At 32.0% G+C, this 22,547-nt stretch overlaps 1 protein-coding gene across 3 annotated transcripts in view; it reads left to right on the forward strand.

Annotated features, from left to right (window-relative positions):
• The first annotated feature begins 513 nt into the window (after nucleotides 1-513).
• The window catches only part of LOC140444348 (vascular endothelial growth factor receptor 1-like), a 154,658-nt gene continuing 132,624 nt past the window's right edge, over nucleotides 514-22,547 (forward strand). For all 3 annotated transcript variants that reach the window (XM_072536098.1, XM_072536108.1, XM_072536103.1), the window contains exon 1: nucleotides 514-671. In XM_072536098.1, coding sequence (XP_072392199.1) covers nucleotides 605-671 — 67 coding nt within the window. In that variant the 5' untranslated portion in view covers nucleotides 514-604. The remainder of the gene's footprint in view (nucleotides 672-22,547) is intronic.

Genomic DNA, 22,547 nt, shown 5'->3' on the forward strand with positions numbered 1-22,547 from the left:
GGCTTTCAATAATATTTATCAAGTTTTTCAATCTACTTTAACATTTTATTAAAAATTGCTTAATTCTTTTTAGATACTCAGTGTACTTTCAGCAGCTTTTGATTCTTATTTTATCATTTTCAGTCTTAATTTAATTCGCTCCTCCATGTTTTCTTCAATTTTTAAATTTCTCCTCTACTGTTTTTGGTTGATTTTACCATACTTCTCTTAATTATGTCCCACATTTCTAGGATTTCTTCTGTCATCCATGTATTCTTTGTTTTTCTTAAAGAAAAAACGGATTAGGTGTTAAAAAATGAATACAAACAATCAATTTGCGTTTTCAACATTTCCTCTCTCCTGTACACCACTGGTCAATGCTATACTATATAGGAATGAATGTCAGTAAAACTCCAAGAACAACCAAAGATCGATACTATTATTTGGTTGCCTAACTTCGGGCGCCAATACAAAACGTTATCTCGACTTTCTTCATCAGGGTTGCGGCATACGCCGTCTAGCGTGCGGATGACGCACCGTACTCTCCAGTATTATGAAAATCGTCGCGCGAATATAACGTTAAATTAACATAAAATGTTGTTATTCTAAAAACAGTGTCATAAACATGGCCTTTAAAAACAATATTGTGATCTTTTTGGTGTTTGTGTGTGAATTGTTAAATGTGATTGTCGGTGAGTTTTCTTTTTTTGATAAATTAATTCAAAAACCTGTTTTTAAACTAGTTAATGTTCTGATTAAAGTTTTCAACAAATTGATTGTACTAACAAACTAATATTCCGCAAGGCTAAATAATGCTCTGAAGATAGAAAGTCTAGTAAATATTATTAGTAGTTTTATAAGATCATTTCATTATTTCTTCAGACTTTTTTCTTGTGGTAAAGATAATAATATACAGTGTGATCCATTTATTAGGCAGTTTGATTTTTAAATAAAAGAATCGTACGGTACTACATAAAAATATATTTTATATTGAGAACGTTGAAACAACTCCAAATTCTGAAACTCACTAATCTAGGAGTCAGAAATAGACATCCTTTATTAACATCTATGGAATAGCCATGAAAACTTTATATTTTAAATAGAAAAAGCATCAGCATCATCATCATTCTCTTTGCCCTTATTCCTATGGAGAATTGGTTTCCTTCAGTCAATATCAATTCTCTTTACCTACATGTCCTGCCTAAGCGTCTTCAACCAGGTCTTCTTTGGTTCTCTTCTACTTGTTTCAGGAACTTTCCCAAACGATCTTAACCTGTGCTCCCTGATTTTGGATTTAATTGATGGCCCTATAAGATCAAAGATGAGACTCGAATAAAGAAAAATATGTTACTTTGGAAGATGCTAAATTGATTTTCTTTGAAACAGATCGGATTGCATAGCATTCTAAGGCTAGTTTCTTACTTAACAAATCGATATGAAGGGACCATTTAAGATTGCTGTCTATAAAAATACCAAGAAATTTTACAGTATTAACGATACTAATATGGCTGTTATTAAGCAGTAAGTGTTAAAGATCTCCTTTATAGGATAATGCTACTAACTGTCATCCACTTAAAAGAGATTAAATTGGGGTCGGACCAGGTTTTTATTGTAAGTAGATCAGAAGTTATAGTTGCATGAAGAGTTGCAATATTAGAGTTTCTTCAGATGGTACTGGAATTATCAGCAAAAAGAAAAAAATTTCCATCGATTTTTTAAGTTAATGATATCAATCATTTATAAAAATAAGAAAAGTAGAGGTACCCAATACTGAACCTTGTGATACTCCACATACAATGCTTTTGTGACTAGAGTCAGTATCATTTGCTCTAACTAGTTGTTTTCTATTTCCCAAGTAAGATTAAAACCAATTCAAATGTCGTGATTTACACAGTCAAAAGCTTTGGCATAGTCATAAAAAACAGTGGCATTGTAAAGATTATCGTTTAGTGCTTTGTAGACCTCATGTAGTACAGAAAACATAGAATCACTGGTACATTTAATAAAAAAAAAGCCGAACTGACTTTGTGATAAAATGTTGTTTTCAACGAGAAAGGACACAAATCGGGCTTTTATAAGTCTCCCAATAATTTTGGAAAATATACCTTTTTCAAAGAAATCAATAATTAGTGAGACCAGACTTTCGATGGTTCTAAGCGTAATGATGTTTTCTCTGAAATAGTACTAACCCGGAAGTCCGAACGGAGGCTCTGTTGGCCTTTGGAACATTTAACTTCAGGGGATGCCATCATTTGAGTATAATTTTTGTTATATTGAAAAAGATCTTTTCAATATTATATATTATGTCTAAAAAGATTTCCGGACATTTAATCGATGTCTTCTCTATCAGCATCATTTGATAAACGCACCTCCAATGCAGCCAAAGTGCAGTAATATACTACTGTAATCTAATGTATGTTGCCCATATACCGCCACATTATGATCTTTTACTAATTACTACTATTAATTCTGATAAAATGTAAAATGAGTATACTCATTTTTAGGGCATACATCAACACTTTTTCATAGTCGAAAATGGAAAACTTTTTACATAAAAAAGTAAAAAAGTTATACTGGGTAATTTCAATCTACACGAATCACGCTATATAAGAATCTCACGGCGCATGTTAGTGATCCATAAATGAAATAAAAATATCACCGAATCTGTTTATCTAAAAACACGTTTTGGAAAACCTTGGTTTTCCACAATAAAGAATATTTACATAAAAGTAAAAGACAATATATGTATATATTTATACCACAAGATATTTTTTATTGATGACTTATATGTTTATACTGTGTGGTCCAAAATTGTTGCCTATGATGAATCAGAAAGATAGGTTAATTTTGTTTTGAAGGGCGAGACTTATTGTTCAACTCATATCAGGAATAAATGTTATTTATAATTTTAGATGGAAAGGGATATCAAAAAATACATCATTTTAAACGGAGTTTAATTTAGTAATTTTTTTGTTTACTCGCGATCGAAACTGAACAGCTTTTTTCAGTTGAAATGGTTGGCCAAATAGCACTGTTAGTTCAGGCGAGGTTTGTCGAAAAGAAGACCATAATGGACATTTCCCATAGGAGTCTATTTTTTGCTGGAATCACTTGATAATGTACCTTGTACCAATGATCACGATATGCGCCAGTTGCAAACCTTGTGACTAATTTTTTATTGACCAAAATCTGAAAAAAATCGAAAATTTTTGAAAAAATTGAAAATTTAATGTTTATTGTTTAAAAAATAGGTATTATTGAGAAAAAAGTGCAAAAAATTAAGTTTTGTTCTTTAACTTTTTTCGACGTATAACATGCTTTTCTTATAGTCTTCATTGTTATTCCTGTATAATGCTTTTGTTTGTTGTGTTCGTACGAAGCTGGTGGGTTCTACAAGAAAAATTTTCCAATTTTTGATTTCTCATTTAACATTTACCGTTTATTCTTTCTTTAAGTTACATTGATGTGACTTTCATCTAGATCTGATTGTCTTTCATTAAAAAGTGCCACACATTGTGCACACTTTCCAATTTTTCCGTAAATAACAATTATTTTAATTATTTCTTAAAAAGTGGAAAAACTGATATGCTTTTGTACACACTTATGACAAGTCAAAAAATGGAAAAAGGAAAGTATTTTTTTGAAGTCTGTAAACAATTTAATTCGTAGTTGAGCACTTTCGGCTTACAAAGCTATTTTCAGAGCTGTGCTATAATAAAATAATCTTCTTTTTCTTCCTTCTTGTATGTAGGATTTAAAGCCAGTTTCTTCTTCAATATTAGCCTCCTAAATTAAATCCTATTATCTCGTGTTATTCGTACTATCCTATCCTCTGCCATTCTACTAATGTGTTCGTTCCACTCCTGTTTTTGTTTTGTCACTCATCCATTTATGTCTTCTATACTGCATGCTCTTCTTATGTTTTCGCTTCTCTCCCTATCCAACAGACTTTTCCCTGATATTCGGAGTATTTTCATTTCTGTTGTTTCTAGTAGTCGTCTCGTTTTAGATGTCAGGTCTTGTCTCCGCCGTGTATGTTAATATAGGTCTAATTGCTGCTTTATAGATTCTTGTTTTTGTGTCTTCTCTTAAGTGTATGTTCTTCCAGATTGTGTCATTAAGATTAAAAGATAAGTATTAAAGATGCTCCATATCATCTTCATCTTCTTGTGGGTAATCGTTTGTGGCTACATCGCTATGTGTTAAATTTTGATAAAACGCATGACAAACTGACGGAACAAAAGGCAGTAATGCAATTAAGTCATTGTACTATTGTTTTGTGATTGGTAATGGGATTACTGAGACTTGATTTAATTGGGCTGGAAACGTTACTTGCTGTCTTCGATACCTCATGAAGTCCACTTCATACATATTTTGATTATTGAAATCGGTCTTATAAAAGAACTTTAAAATCTGTTCTTGTTGGACTTGTAGGAAAATACATGTTGACAGTAGAACAGGGTCTTTATTAACATTTTTTTTTTCTACTTACAAAAGGAGGATTAGATAACAATTTCTTATCGAATAGCGTTTTGAAGTTTTTGAAATCTGCAAGTTCCATATTGTGCATTGTGAATTTACCTGATGTTTGCCTAACTAGTTGTTGCCAGTCCCATGGTGTTAAAATGGCCAAATTGGAGAGTTTCTTTCTTTTTCTTTCGATTAAAGCATGAACAGTGTCTGCTTCCATATGTGTGTGCCCTTTCAGTAAAAACTTTTAAGTGATCGTCTTTATTTGCAGTATCCAAAAATAGCACATTATAATACTTATAATTTTATTTTGTCCATAGCAGTTATTGGTCCAAAGAGTGATGTTCTCTACTTGACTTGAATTGTATTGTCAGCCCATTTCAAAATTGACGAGGCAATTTCATTTGCACCTCGGGCCCCTTTCGATTCGTTCCACATTATACATTGTACAGAGGAATCACTGGCATCATGTAATGTAAAATTTAATACCCAAAGCTTCCTTTTGTAGAAACTAATACAATTGTTGTTTAGTGGTGAAGGCAAACATTTTGGCAAATCACCAGATAGTACTTTGTATTTTGGTGACTCTTTAGCTATTATAAAGTCCAATTGTTTTAAGTTATACCGAGTTTTAGATTCAATTAGGTGAGCATCATGATCAGCCTGTACACTGGTTAGTTCATCTGCAGTAAGATTATTTTTTAAATGAGCGATGATTGTACTGCATGTATCGCAAATGTCTCTTTCGGGCGGTTTAAACGACAACTTGAAGTCTTTATTAAAAATATCTGCGTACAACCACTTTTTTGCTCTGAGCTTTGGATCTACATGTCTTTCATTGCATTCATCAATGTACAGTTGATACATCTTTTCTATTCTAAGTTCTGTGCCCAGATAATCTCTCTTACTCCTTTCTCTGGAATAATGACTTGTATTTTGGGAATGATTTAATATGTTGATGTATACTATTTATGGTTTCGGTAGGAGTTTTATTGGTTGGCGTGTGTCTACCTCTTTGATCAGCTTTTATTAAACCTCCTGGCTCAATTTTTTTCAACATATTTACTACTACTAAATTAGATATACAAAGAGTGTTTACAAACATAACCTTGCACACCTTCAATAGCTGATTGTTCACTGTAAAATGGTAGTGTAGTGTATTATTTTTAGATTTGGTAGAATTTAGATCTTTTTTTCTTGATCGAAGAGTAGGTTGGATGTCGATACATGAGAAGATAAATTGCTTTTTAAGATCTGAAACGTTTGTCCCAGTCCAGTATGAGTTGAAAATTTTTTGTCTTTCGTATTCTGATCATCTTTCAGAGCATTTCATGCGACACATGCAAGGAGGCTTTAACATTTTTGCAGGCATGTCTTAGCCTCTTTTACTGAGATACTCTTTCCCACCAGCTATTTTTCGTTTGCGAACATTACAGGCCCAATTTTGTTCATTTACTACACGTTTTTTACCTTTTTTTGTTTGCACTTAGTTATATTTTGTACATTTCTTTTAACACTTTTCTCTTCTTCTAAAATAACTTCATTATGTTCATTGAAATTGTCTGCATCACTGCTTAGGGATAAATCGTCCTAAAGAAGATGTTTTTTTTGCCCCACTAATCGCTAATCGTAGGAGTAATAATAGCTTTCTCTTTTACCTTTGTTTTCGCTGGTTTACTTATACGTCTCATATCATTGTCGTCCGATTCTGAGCTTTCATCACTTAGAGGCTCATAGATTTTACCAATATCCAGCTAACAAACCAGCTAAAAGAAGGACTTGAATCGTGTTTTATTATAATTTATGAAAATATTTTATTTCAAAAATAATGTTAAAAAATAAAAAATTTAGACATGACTTTAAATTATTATGTTTAATTTCAAATCGAGAGCTGTCATTCGTTTCTCGTAAAGTGTAGCACAAAACTGTATTGAGTTGTGGCGTACTAGAATAAATAAAACACACTGGAAAAATTAAAAATTTAATATGAAATTAATACAAAATGAATAACTTTTACAGTGAACAAGTCTGGAATTTAAATATATGTTTTATAATTCGAAACTGCTGAAATAATAGTATTTTGTCATATCTCCATTATTAAAAATTCTTCAAACATTTTGGACATTAATTCAACCTTCTCTCTGGTTATTAAATTTATTAGATACCGTTTTTTGTTGTTCATGATAAAAATAATATTTATCTAAACACATTTTTGAACGTTATTTTTTATTTTATTTAGATTTAGTGCAATTCCGTTATCTGTGATGGCAACAATGAATTGTTTCACGAACCATTGTCTCCAGTCTGAACCAGAGATATGTAAGAGAGGCTCTCTTATATATCTCTGGTCTGAACACTGGTTTACATTGGGAAAAAAAAAGTGTACCATTTCCATATGACGGGAAGTGTAGAAGGGTACATAACACTATGTCCGGATGGTAAATGACGGTGCACACATATAGTAGAGGTAAACAACACCAAGTCCACATGGTGTTGTTTACCTCTGACTGGAAGTGGACTTGGTGTTTATTAGTAACTTGCCGTAAAATTGTCTTTGGACATAATATGGTTTACCTATGTGTAGAGCCAGAAAAGTTATATTCAAAAGTGCAATAATCTAAATTTCGATAAAAATGGACATAGTGTCCTTTACCTCCGAGGTACTCATATCTATTCCCAGATATCTAAACCTTGCTTCCTGCTTTATTATTTTCCCATCAATTTCGATTTTACATCGTAGTGTGTATTTAGATGTTGTCATACATTTGGTTTTTTCTGCTCTTATTATCATATTGTATTTCTTGGCTGTTGTATTGAAGATTTTTGTTAATCTTTGGAGCTCGTCTTCTGTCTCGGCGATTCATGCGGAGTCGTCTGCTTAACATATCTGAATCTCTTTGTTCCCCATTTTGTAACCATGACCCTTACGTACTGCTTGTATTATTTCGTCCATTATTATATTAAAAAGAAGTGGGCTTAACGAGTCACCCTGTCTGGCTCCGCTTTGTGCTGATATACACTGTGTTAATTTTCCATTTATCTTTGCCCGTATTCGATTATGGAAGTAGATGTTTTCGATGGTTTGTATAATATTGATTGGTATGTTTCTTTTGTACAGTAGATGTAAGACGTCTTCGACTTGTATGCAATCGAAAGCCCCTGTCAGGTCTATAAAACATAGATATGCTAGTTTATTGTACTCGACACCCTTTTCTGTTTTTTGTCTTAGTACAAATACGGCGTCTACGCAGGATCTTCCGGATCTGAATCCTTGTTGTTCATCTGATAAAGTTGTTAGTTTAGTGATTTTGTTTATTAGGACTTTTGTGGTAAGCTTAAGTGCAGTCTTCAGTAGATTTATACCTCTATAACTGTTGGGGTCTTCTTTATCTCCTTTCTTGAACATTGGTATCATTAGTCTGTTTCTCCATGCGTCTGGTATATTGCAGCGCAATATTAGTTTTTGTATAAGTTTTGTCATCTCAAGGGTTATACTTTCTCCTCCTTATTTTAGAAGCTCGTTGGTTATTCCGCCTGGTCTTGATGACTTTCTATTTTTGAGTAAATTTATGACTATCTAAAATATATTAAAAACAAATTGTAACATCAATCTTATCATTAGGAATCTTCCACATGAGGGGTGTTTGGGGAGGGAGGTCTTGTAAAACGTTACTGTGCTTTACGAGGGGGAAGTGAAAGTTTGAACAATGCGTTTCATAACATTTTCATATGCGATAGTCTCCAGGGCATTCAAGAGTTGTTACACTGCGTAAACATGATAGGAAGAGAAATGGGACTAAAAATGAATGTTTCCAAGACAACATTTATGATATTTAGTCGCCAACTTCACGACGATGCTTCCCTACAGATAATTGAACACGAAGATATTATTAAAAAAAGTTATAATAGAAGAATGCATAAGCATAACAATAAAGGATCAAGCTAAAAATGTATGTAACGATGGGGACAAGTAAGAAAAACGTAAAAAATTGTAAGATTAGCAATAAAAGTTTATTATTGCGTTTGGAAATCTCTTGGTATATATATTATTATCGCAAATGTGATTAAAACAATAAGAAAGTTATTTTACCGACTTTCCGGTACTTTTCCCAAGATAATTGTTACTTTGAGGTAAAAATTTTAGGTAGTGAGTGGTATACACAAACAGACACCTGTAAGAAAATGTAAAATAATAAATAAAATGATATTCTGTAGATACAGTATGTCTTTCTGTTGATTTTTATATTTTATAAATTTACAGTAAAACTATCAGCAATATCTTATTAATATTTGGTATAGAAGTCATAGTTTGATCAGCATAACCTAATCCTACATCCCAACTGTTAAACTCACCCTGTACATGTTTTTAACGAAATCCCTAATATTCTGAAAATGTATTGCTGTAGATCATGTTGTTATTCTAATTTTTTACAAGTCTATTTCTTCAAAACATAGTTACATATCGGAATGCTCTTGTACTGTTAGTAGCTACATCTTTAGAATACATGATTGACCCAGTCATCTTTGTATTCTTTAGTCACCAAATGCCGGAGGCCAATAGTCTGGAAACACACGAATAGTACACGTTTACCTTGAATTTTAAAGACGTATACTTCGGTTAGTAGTATTATTTATTAATCACACTCGGCATTCATAAGAATCGCGGATATATTTAGATGGCAAAGATGTAGTTAATGACAAAATAATTTGACAAATTTTATTGTCTAATTATTAATGTACTTGGTCGGTAAATAATTGACTATATTAGTATTTGAATCTTTTGTAGTAAAAACATTTTTGTCGTCATGGGCTTTCAATACCATGGTATTAAATTAGGTACTATAATCTGATCAAATCCACCCCTTGGATTTTTCCTTCAATGTTATTTTTTCTAAAATAAATTAATGCAATAAGAACGAGCCTATAATTGATGCAGAATAACTAACAAATCTGTATCATTTCCAACTAAAATAACATTTTTATCTACCTCAAATTTCACTTCCTTAATAGCAATTATTACCAATAATAAATCAGCATGTTTCACAGCTATTTTTGATCCAAATTGACCTTCTTTATTACATGTTTCATTAAGTAGTTTATTAATTGTGCTTTATTGCTATTACAGTAAGTGAATACAATATTAAATTGACACCCAGCAATGCACTTTTTTCGTTTTATTTTTTCAGCTGAATTCGTACCCTCATCAGACTATCCATCAAAAACTTTAACGCTTGGATCTACTTCCCCTCCCCCAATTTTCCGAGACAAAAAGATTTCATTTAAGGTCGCTAAGAAAATAATCATTTTTCAAAATATTCTACAATTTTTACTATTTGTATAAATTTATTAAAAATCCTTTGTAAAAGGTATATAATTTTTAAAAACCCAAATGGGCTGTTATAGACAAAACGTTTTCGGAATCCATTATTCCATCATCAGTGTCTAGGTGCACATGAGTGTAGCCACTAAATACATGGGTAAAAACCCGTTAACAAAAATTTAGTTACATTTGTTTTACATTATATTATATAAATTGCTAGGATGCTAAAGTTACCGTTGGATTAGGTAACATGGCGACATATGACTCCACGTTGAAGTTGCAAGTCCTGAGACGGTGTGTCTACGAGGACTTAATGGAAGCAACTGTTGCTTCCACATTTGCAGTTGCTTCCATTAAGTCCTCGTAGACACACCGTCTCAGGACTTGCAACTTCAACGTGGAGTCATATGTCGCCATGTTACCTAATCCAACGGTAACTTTAGCATCCTAGCAATTTATATAATATAATGTAAAACAAATGTAACTAAATTTTTGTTAACGGGTTTTTACCCATGTATTTAGTGGCTACACTCATGTGCACCTAGACACTGATGATGGAATAATGGATTCCGAAAACGTTTTGTCTATAACAGCCCATTTGGGTTTTTAAAAATTATATACCTTTTACAAAGGATTTTTAATAAATTTTTTAATATATGGTATACAGCCAAATACAGGAACGTAGATTCCTTGTGGATTTGTATAAATGATATTGTTAAGTAGTAGGGTTGATAGATGTGTTCACGCAGTTTTAAATCTTATTATTGATAACTAAATAAATTATAAATTTTTAAAAGCTATCTCGGTAAAAAATGGTCCTAAAAAAACTTTTTTTTAAATGTGCGAAAAATTGCCAGGAACAAGAATATCGAAACGGCATTTCCAAATGTTTTCCCCACCAAGTTATTAAAAAAATAAGCTATAAACAAATAAGAATAATTTTCAAACGTTTTTTCGGTGGAGAGTTTATTGGACATTTTGATTTCTTATTGCATTTGTTGAAAATTTGCATAAAAACAAAAAAACTGAGACCTTATAAAAGAGTATATTCTCTCGGCAACAACCGCACTTTTGCAATTGAAAAAATAGTAACATTTATTAAACAAATTAAATATCTCATAAACTATTGAATATTTTTGTACCAATTTTTTTTCTACCATCTTCTTCTTCCTCTTCATAAGCAATTCTGCTTGTTCATTGGCGGATTAATACTTCTATGGAAGGTTATCTTTTGCGCGGTCGTCCGATACTTTTTCTGCCGATTGGTGACTTATTCCATTCTATTGAAGTTATACTTCTATACGCGCGTTCGACGTTGGAAATTTGTACGGGAGTAAATTGGCAAAACTATTACATATGTAAGATATAGGTAAAAGAGAGACAGAAGATATATTTTCTCTCGAGAATAAAAATGTTCCTTTTGTAAATATATTTAATATTTATTAATATTATTATTATTTTATATTAATTCGGTAGATATATACATTTGGCCAAAGTCTTTTGCAAATAAATATTCTTCCTGGAACTTCTGTGATTTGTAATAAGCTTTCCATTTTTGGAATACAATAAATAAAAAAACACAAACACAAAATACAACCAAAAAACTGACATAATCTTCTTGACAAATAATGACATTGATTAGCCACCTTATTACTTAAGGTTTCTGGTCGAATGAGTTGAGGCTCGGTATTTAGAACCAGAAGTCGCGAGTTCGATCCCAATGAGGGAATATATTTTTTTAATTATTATGTTCTGATTTTTGTCACTTTAATTTTCCAAACTATTTTATTTATCATTGAATATTTTTTAATACAATATAGTAGTCATGGGCGTAGAGATGAAAGGGACGAATATAATGATTGTTATTTTAAATTTCTTTTATGTATTATCTTTATATGCATAACATAAATTTCAAAAAAGGTCGATTTTATTTTTAAATTATGATTTTTTGCATATATATGATACTAGTGACGTTATCCATCTGGGAAGAAAGAGTTATTCTTTCACAGAGAGTTAACTTAATAAGATTTTCACAATTTAGTGGGGATTTTGAAACGGTGCCACAAAGAATAAAAAAATGTAAGTTATGCATATTGTCATTTTTAAATACTTATGAATGTTGCATTTTAATAAGTATTGTATTATTATATTGAATTATGTTGCAGTGTATTGTATTGTATTTTTATATTATTAACAAAATAAACAATGAATTTTACTGCAGAGTATGTGTAAAAATTTTTTTTGCATTCAACTCCTTTCATACATATATGAAAATAAAAATATACATTTTCATCAAAATATTGATTCAATCCTTCATTTACTATACTCCTATTACAGGTCAAATGTTGTTTATATACAGCAAACAATGCACCATATACCTATATACCTAATTCTGTTTCTCTTTCTGCTCTCTCTTACCTATAGCATTACATATGTAATGATTGTGCAGATTGACTCCCATATAAATTTGTAACGGCGAACGCGTGTATAGAAGTATAACTTCTACCGGCAGTCCCACTGGACTGCCACACCCGTTTTTTTTTTATTTTGATTCAACATATTTATACACTGCACGTTACATTTTCTTCTAATGTCTTCACTTCTCTTTCGATCTCTCAGCGTATTTGTGTCGGGTCTTGTTTCTGAGGCATATGTAATTATTAGTCTTACACTGGCTTTATAAATTCTTGACTTTATCTCAGTGTTAATGTGTCTGTTTCGCCATATAGTGTTATGAAGGCATCCTGCCAGTCTATTTGCTTTTTGTACTTGATCTCTCACTTCTTTGTTCAGTTCTCCATGGCTGGACAGTGTAAGTCCCAGGTATTTTATTTCCATTACTTGTTCAATACTGATACCATTAATTTCTATTTTACATCTGGTTGATTCTTGGCTGACTACTATTGTTTTAGTTTTCTGAGATGAGATTGTCATATTAAATTCTTTTGCTCTTATATTAAATCTGTAGACCAGTCTTTGCAGATTATCTTTATCTTGGGCTATCAATATTGCGTCGTCTGAGTAATAGAGTGCTTTTATTCCTTTGTTTTCCATTATGTATCATTTTCCTTTGTTAACGCTTTTGATGATTTCATCCATGGGGCTCAATGAATCCCCTTGTCTTACTCCGCCTATTTTGATAGGTTCTGTAAGTTGTCCATCTATTCTGACTTTCATTTTGTTGTTTTGGTAGTTGTTTTCGATAGTTTTTATAATATTTAGGAGAACTTCTCTATTGTACAGAAGATGTTTTACATCTTTGAGTGTTACTAACACTGAGTAATGAATACTAATATTTATATATATAATTACTTTGCTAAAGGTTCCAAACCAAACGCCAAAAGCCAAAACACAAAAAAAATGTCTGTAAAATTCGTTGATGATTTTTCTGTTTATCCCTTCCTCTAATAAGATCTTCTGCTACGATAATTATCTAAGAATTCTTCTAAATAAGTTCTATAAACGGTTCTTTAATAAATTGTTTGTCTATGTTGTAAGTAATTCAGTTTCAGTGAAAATGTTATCAAAATTTCACGTTCCTGATATAACTTTAAACTGATAAAAATACTCACACCTTATTTTGTTTTCGTTACAGTAGAATTTCTATATAAATTTATTTGTGATAGGTTCTTATCAGATTGGTGTAAATCAAAAATTATAAATACCTCCTGTGTCCCAGACTATTTGACTGGTTTGTTTAAACGATGACGAATTTTCTAATTTTAAGAATATTTCAAATTGGAAAATTTAGCTCATGTTGCGTTAAATGGATTTGCTTTTACAATAGGAACAAAATATTAAATATATTTATTTATGTTTTTTTATTTTAAAATGTATATTTATAATCTACTCATAAACAGTACATTGAGTAATTAGTAAATGTGATGACAATATTGACTTGATTTGGGTACAGTCCAGCGACAGTTTTTCATTTTCACCTATGTAACCAGGTCGTCTTCTGGTTAAGTCCTCTTCAGTCTTTGTTTCTCCATTGGTGGCTGATATAATTCACTGATAATTTGGCTGTGTTGCGCTGAATTATGAATTTTGGCCTTGTGGGCTTAAAGTGATATGACATCTTTTACGGTTGGTGCTTCTAGGTCATTGTGGATGGTTGTATTGCTCACATACCAAGGGGCGTTAGCTATCGTAAGCAGAGTTTTTGACCGAAAGGTCTGCAAAATTTTTTTTGTTTAAAGGCTTGCTATAAGCTCGTAAGTCCGTATTGGTTTTAGTATGACTTTGTAAAGCAGTATTTTGTTCTATAACGACAGTTGTGACTTTATGCCAAGTAACCAATTCATTTGTTTTAATTTTATATTGAGCTGAGTTTTTTTTGACGTTAATGTGTTGCTTCCAGGTGAGCTTTCGGTCCAAATGTAACCCAATATATTTCACAACGTCTCTAGCAGGAATGGGGGCATTGTTTAGACTTACTTGTGGGCAAGTACGTCTTCTTGTTGTAAATGTGATTTGGGCTGGTTTTTAGTTATTAACTTTAATTTTCCATTTGTCAACCAATTCTCTTAATGTATGCAAGTAATTTTGCAGCTTTTCAGATGCTATGTCTGGGTATTTGTTTGAAACTAAAACGGCTGTATCATCAGCAAAAGTCGCCACTGTGACGTCATCTGTAGTAGGTATGTCACCAGTAAAGATTATGTATAGGAAGAGACCGAGGAACTCCGGATTGGATTGAGTGATGGGTTGAGAATTCATTATTGATTTTTACTTGGAACGAACGTTCGTTAATATAGGACTTCAGGATAAGGATCATATCGCTAGGCAGTAAAGACTTTAATTTATATAGCAAACCGTTGTGACAGACTTTATCAAAAGCCTGCTGAATATCGAGAAATACTGAGGCACACATAGTCTTTCGTTTTAAACTTTTTTTTGATTTTATTTACTATTCTATGACACTGCTGGATTGTTGAATTTTTTTGACGGAAACCAAACTGATGTTCGGGTATTATGTTCTCGAGTGGTACAGTTTCGCTTATTATTTAACATAAGTCTTTCAACATCTTGCACATCAAGGGCAACAAGCTTATCTTACGAAAGGAAGAAGGTTCTGTTGGCAATTTACTTGGATTTCCAATCATTATAATATGAGCATATTTCCACTGGATTGGAAAATGGCTTAACTCTAGCATTGTATTGTATATAATACTAAGTATGAGTACTGCTTTCTTGGATAGATGTTTTAGGATTCTCCCATCGATTAAATCGTATCCTGGGGCTTTGCGAGAGTTGGTACTCATTATTATTCTGCGAACTTCGAATGGTGGAGAATGCTGTTATTGGAGCTGATAGTTGGCAGGGTGTATCTAGATATTCGCATCATTTATGTTTTGAAAATATATTTGTAAAGATTGCTCTTTAAAATGTCATGTAATAACAAGAGCATACTTTTTCTACGAATACTGATCTGAACGTTGGGAATTATTATTTAATTAGTTGAACTAAACAGGCCTTGGGATTTGTTATTTATTTAATTTATAGTTCAGTCAGAGATTTGACTCCTCAAAATTTTACGAACAAGCTAAATTTTGCCGAGAATATCAATTTTGGAACTCCAAAATAGGTGCAGAAAAGTCAACCACTTTACAGTGCGCTATAGAAAAAAATGTTTCAAATAAAAAATATAGCTTAGATAATTTTAAATGAAAATGTTTATTGGAACTTTTTGTATAGAATAAACCGTTCTCTCAGAAACAACGCTTGAAGTGACCGGCGATTTTGATTGTCAGTTGGTGCGCGAAATCAATGTTAAATAAAAATTACAGTTTAAAAAAGTACAGTAAAAATTCGATATCTTTTGATATGAGTCTCGACAAAAATCAATCTTCAAAACCCATGACACGAAATTTTAATTTTGAGTTTTGATAACAAATATAAGGTAGGGTAGAGGGGGGCAAGTTGTTACACGGTCAAGTTGTTACACAATTATTTTAAAACGCAGCAAGTATCATGAGTTGCCGATATTTTATGGAAAGTTGGGTCAACCGACCCGTCATCTGTGAACGGATATTGATACTCAAGTCAGACATCCATCATAGTGTTATTGCTTAGAATGTGGTTTCGGGTCTAAAACTGTACCGTTGTCAGGTGGCTTTTGTTTTTATTTGTGAGAAATTGGTAAGTAGTATAAATATGTGTATTATATAGTTTTGAAGCGTATATATTTCTCGTTATTGGCATGCTATTGTTAGTAATTGATTCTCAATATTTACCAAAAAACGTTGACTTAACCTCATTTCGTACACGTGGGGCCAGTTGTTACAATAATCTGGGGCCAGGTTGTTACTGTAACAACTTGCCCCGAACACGTTAATGTAAGAATATATCGAAATACCTACAATGGTTACAATATGGTTACCATAATTTATGATTTCACTAAAAATCCAATATTATGATCAGACATATTTTGTAGATAGTAATTTGTTTGTAATGAATAGCATACCTACCTACATTTATTTTCGCAAAGCATGTTAGAAACACAGATTAGGTTTTATTAAATTTTTCTATCATGAAATTGTTTTGGTTGTTTTCAGATAGCTTAACATGGTGCGAACGTATACCAAGAAAACCACAAGGGGTATTATTCCAACCGAACAATTTGAAAGGGCGGCGCAATCGGTTTTACAAGAACACTTGTCAATTAGGGATGCTGCTACTCGCTATGGAGTTAATTTTATGACATTGCACCGCTATATGAAAAGAAAATCAAACTTAGGTGCTGAAAACAGTAACAAGAACTTAGTCGGCTACGCTACGGCCAGAAAAATATTTAACAATGCTGAAGAAGAGGAACTTGCCGAATATACTGAGCATTCTGCTAAAATTTATTACGGTCTTACAACTTCTGATTTGTGAAAATTTGCATTTCAATATGCAGCAGCCAACTAAATATCTGTTCCGGAAAATTGGAAGGTTAATGAAATAGCTTCCAGAGACTGGCGTGTTCCACCTGAACTAGAAGACGACACCATAGCTACCTTCGCAGATGACACTGCTGTCTTAGCGGTAAGTGACACCGTCGAAGAAGCTACAGAAAAACTACAAAATTCAATAAACAAAATCCATGAATGGACCAAAAAATGGAAAATTAAACTGAATGAGAATAAATCAGTCCATATAAATTTTACCAATAAGAGAATTAATAATATTCCTATTAGAATAAATGATGTCCAAGTGCCTATTGCAACATCAGCAAAGTACTTGGGGATCACTCTTGATGCGAAACTTCGCTGGAAAGCTCACGTGAAGAAGAAAAGAGAAGAACTAGGCATCCGCTACAAGAAAATGTATTGGTTAATGGAAAACATTCCTCTCTATCCATAAATAATAAACTCCTAATCTATAAACAAATACTGAGACCAGTATGGACCTATGGCCGCCAACTCTGGGGCTGTGCCAAGCCTAGTAACATCAAAGTAATCCAGACATTCCAGAATAAAGTACTGAGGAACATCGTAGATGCGCCTTGGTACGTTAGGAACAACGACCTTCACCGGGACCTCAAGATGGAAAACGTCAATCAGATAATCAAGAAATTTGCAGGGAGCCATGAACAACGACTCCATCATCATGTAAACGTCGAGGCTATCCAGCTCTTCGACAATACGAACCTAGAAAGAAGGCTCAAAAGAACAAAGCCTTTTGAACTGGTATAATAAGTGAGTGAAAACAGAGTAAAGTGTTGTGCGAGTATGCATGCTAAATTTAATGCTAGTTATTAGAAATAATAGGAAAGATACTAGTGAGTAGACACCTAATTTTAAGATTTCATTAGTAATTTAAGTTAGAAACAAATTGATAATTGGTCTTACTGACCAGATTTTAATGTAAGTACACTTCTGTGTCTTTAGTAAAAAAAAAAAAACTTATAAGTAGGTATTTGATTCTGTCCATCACTAATTATGTTTAGTTATTTACAAAAAAGTAGATGAATATACGAGAAAAAAGGCATTTCTCTAAATAATAATAATAATAATAAAACTTTATTCATCCTTGCAGATTATTTACATAATATAGGACATGTCAAAGTAAAAGGAAATATTAAAGACAATAATACAATACAGAAATACAATATAAACATACACATAAATATAGAAACAACATACAACATATCTAAGACATAAATTCCGAGATACTATAAAAACATGACTCGATGAGATAAGTCTTCAATTTATTCTTAAATGCCCTATCACTTTTTAATTTGGATGGGAGCTGATTAAAAAACCTTACGCCGCTATAATCAGGGTTTTTTTCAAACATAGAAGTATAATGTTTAGGAGTCCTAAAGAAATCTTTTTTTCCGGTACGATAATTGTGTACATCTGAATTTGATTTCAATCTATTGATATTAGCTTTTGTATACAGAATACTTCTGTATATAAAAATTGAGGGAACAGTGAGTATTTGATATTTTCTAAAATGCTCTCTACACGTATGTCTATATGGTAAATTAAAAATCAAGCGAATTATGCGCTTTTGGGCTATAAAAACTTTCGAGACATTTGTTGCACTGCCCCATAGAACAATATTATATGACAAATATGAATAGATGATAGCGTAATAAACATTAAGTATCTGTTCCGTTGTAAATATTCCAACAGTGACGATAAGTAGTAATTCTATTTTTTCAAGAACAATGTCAGATGTGGAAAAAAAAACAAAAACGTAAAATATATTTTTCAAATACTTCACGAATAATTACATAACTCAAAATATAACTATATTTTATTAAAAATGTAATAAGACCTATTCACCTTTTCAAGAAAAACGCCGAAAAATACTAGGACACTTCTCAAAATATAACGGTTTTCTGGATAAAAATCGAAAAGTGTCATTCTTCCGGAATAAAAGTATTCATTTTACCACCAAAGGAATAATGACACTACCGCCATCTTTCGAAGTTGGTAGTAGATATCTATGTGACAGTTTTCCTGGTAAAAGAATATTTGGAGTCAATTTAACAAGATAACTGGAATTATGCATTTTTTGAGTTGTGTCACTTTTCTTCCGGATGAGCGATATAACCTTTTTGTATATTATGTCTTGGCATAAGAAATTTCCAAATATATCTAATACAATAGTTATAATCACAAAATATTTATCAGAAACACAGTAAATAAAGTTGTAACCTCGGAAACCTTTTTTGGATGGTGCTAGAAAGGTCACCAATGGAGACACTGCGGACGGCAGCCAGATGGTTGGTGGAGAGCGAGTCGTGGGTTCGAAACTAGCTTTTGAAACCAGGAATGGGTCCAACGGACGAAATAAGTAAATATACGATAGAGATATTGGAAAAGATACAGAAATGAACAAAAAGATAGATGGGTAAAAATTACCAAAGATACGATAAGATAGGGAACAGGGCGCCACTTAATTTTTTGGGGTTTAAGGAGAAAATTAAGAAACCTTAGATAAGGAAAGATATTTAGGTTCAGAGGTCAAACCCAAGAAAAGATATCACAGTTAATTATTAAATAAATTTGGTTAACACTTAAACAAAAAATAAATATATAAGGTATTACACTTACTCACCTACGAAACTTGAATCAGCCTGATCTTTCTATTGGTCAAAGGTATAGTTATATTTAAAGCTAAAAAGCAAATATATCAGGGAACTTTGTTAGGAGTCGACAAATAAAATACATACATGAAACAATAACAATATATTAAACAACAACAAAATTATGACGCTGCTGAATGCAACACAAGTAATAAAAATACACCAACAACTATAAAATGGTGGTATACATATAAAAATAGGCAGAAATATAATTAGAAAATATCTTTACAAAGATATAAGTATAACACAAGAATGCACAAATAAGGTTTTGGCGTATCTCGAGATATTACAGCAAAAAAAATGAATAAAAAATTATAACAAAAACCAAAGATAACAAAAATTAATAAAATCTAAATTTACAAAAAATACAAAAAAGTTACTGAAGTGAAAACATAAAAATTTAACCAAACCGCACTTGGTTAAGTCGATTATTTGGTTCGTAACAAAAAAAGTATAGAATGTTCTTTAATTGACTGCAAAATTCAGTAGCTACTCTCAACTACATTTGATGACATGTATGATCGTTGGATACGTCCAGATAATGGAAGATGATATGATGCTATACCATGTTACTTGCCCAGATAGGTGGAGATATTAAGATTATGTCAACTTACAGTAATTATTCCTGACGACTGCTCCTTTAATTAACTGAAGTTAATACTGTACTTGTATTAAACACTGAATTTATGACTATATTCAATCTAATATAGTATAGGATCAAAAAACTCAAAATAACAAGTGTATACACACTTATAAAGAAAATGCACAGGGACGGTAAGGTAGCAGATACGATAGTGTGAGTAAGCGTCTTAACTCGACGAATGCCCACCGATAAGTAACTTGGTTCCTCTAAAATTTTACCAAGCTACCCAAGAAAAGGTGAGGGTATCTTCCCCCCAAAAATGATAGGCCAGCCTGTATCTATTTCTAAGAAGATAAGGTTCTAATTAACATTGAACATAACGGTATACTTCTACCTACAAACGTGATGGAATATCAAATCTCCTAGATTAGGTTTTTTCCGAAAAACATTACAACGGGCGTTCGACAACAATTACCGAATTTATGACAAAGGACCCGGAAAAGGATTAACTAAGGATTCGCCAGACCGGCGTCTTTAAATAAATACTTAGGTAGATTCTTCAGTCATATTTCGGTAGTTTTCCAATAAAAATTTCTGATCGTAAACACGACCATCAACGTATCATCCACATGGGTAAAAGGAATTAAAATTAATTTAATATATTAATTAAAAAAAATGTTACAAAGTAATCAAAATATATGTCATACACTTTAAGCTCTTTTTTACAACACAAATATACAAATTAAATTCTGGCAGTCTATAGCTATACAATACCTAGCATAAAGTAATAATATGCACAAAAACAAAAAGTTCAGGCTACAAATACGTAAAATCTTATCGCGCTGTTTTAAGAATATTATCTACAATACCCACAAAGAGGAAACGTGTATCGCAAAATTTTTAAACAAGCGGATAAAAGTTTTTCACGAACAAGCAATACTACCACAGATTTGTTTATGTATTCATTTTCGACACAACGTTTCGAGGTAACGTACGCAGTGTTTAATACTACATCACAAAGAAAAATTCGGTTTAAAAAAGATTCGATTAACTATTCGAAAACTCGACCAGAAGTTTCCTTGCTCTGGTATGGAATGCATAACTTTGTGCCATTTTCTTAATAAAATTGTTAATATTGAGTTATTTAGTAGTTGACGAATGGCTGTAAGTTTAACGTTACGCTAACTCTACGTTTTTACTTCTTCTACAGCGTACTTCTTAAATTTAAGTGAGCGTAATTTACGTAACTGTAAAGGCCCTTTTATGGATATTATTACTTATATCCTGATTTTTTTTGCCTATTAACCTATTAAACAGCTTTACCCTCATTCTTAACACCCAATTAAACAAATGATCAAATCACAATTTTACATATAAAAAAAGGTGATACTATTGAGCTCATATGGATTCCTTCCCATTTGAGTATTCTCAATTACGATTAGGCCGTACAAGACTCACAGACTCATAACTCTTTTCAAAAAGTAACCCACCAATATACGAGCACTGTAATACAAATTATTATCAATAGTAATACCACTAGTGATTCAATTTTCGCGATAAGTCTGTCGATTTACTTCTAAACGAAACTGAGTTGCTTGAAAACACCACGAGTCCGTAGAACGAGTGGTGTTTTCTTTAAGAAACTCAGTTGAGTTTAGAAATAAAAGACAGACTTATAAGCTAAATTAAATCACGAGTGAAATTTTATTAGACTATTTCATGAACAAAGTGATAGGTCAAAAATTCAGTAGAATGAGAGGAAGGAATTTAATAATAATACATTTGATCTAGGTAACCCAAATCTACCCATTTTTTGAATAATTCACAATTAGTCATAATCATGAAATATTTATTATAACTATAAATAATTTGTTATAATTATTTTTTACCTATAACAATAAATAATTTGTACACGACAAAAATACATTATTCTCGACTATAATTATTATAAACGGTGCAATTGTAAAAATTTTTATATTCATCCCAAGTCATAGCCACAGAACTCATTTTTCTTTTATCGGGTACAGTTTGCAACAATTTTCTCTTACTATCACGAGCCGCTCTCGCTTCCTTGAAGGTTATATCTTTGAAGGGATCAATATGTCTCTGATACTCACAGAAATATTTTTCTTGTACCAATTTTGCAGTAGTGTCACATATGGTTTTAATAACACTCTCCTTGTAATCACTACCATCAATTTTTCGCATGATGAAGGCCCAGTCTTTTAGAATGAATGCTAGTCTTTCGTTGTTATTTTCTACATCTACTTTGTAGTTGCGATCCACACAGAACATCATAAATTGTCTCCATATATAAAATTTAGATTTTCTTGTGTTACTCGGTATATTTTCTTCAATGTTTTGGTTTATAACTTCGTTTGAAGTACCACCAAAACGACTCATTTTGACGTATACAGCTACAATAATCTTTTTGGCAAACGTCAAACTTTGCTTTGCGATCGGTACCCATGGTTACGTCGTTGAAAACACGAAGCTGATAGACCAATCAGAATTGAAAGACAGTTGGTGTTTTCGCGATACCACAAGCTGTCTTTGGTTTGTGATTGGTCAGATTATGTGAAAATTTTAAGATGAGTGAAATAGTCAGAGAA

This window comes from Diabrotica undecimpunctata, chromosome 1 (assembly GCF_040954645.1).
Source record: "Diabrotica undecimpunctata isolate CICGRU chromosome 1, icDiaUnde3, whole genome shotgun sequence".
Taxonomy (NCBI): Eukaryota; Metazoa; Arthropoda; class Insecta; order Coleoptera; family Chrysomelidae; genus Diabrotica; species Diabrotica undecimpunctata.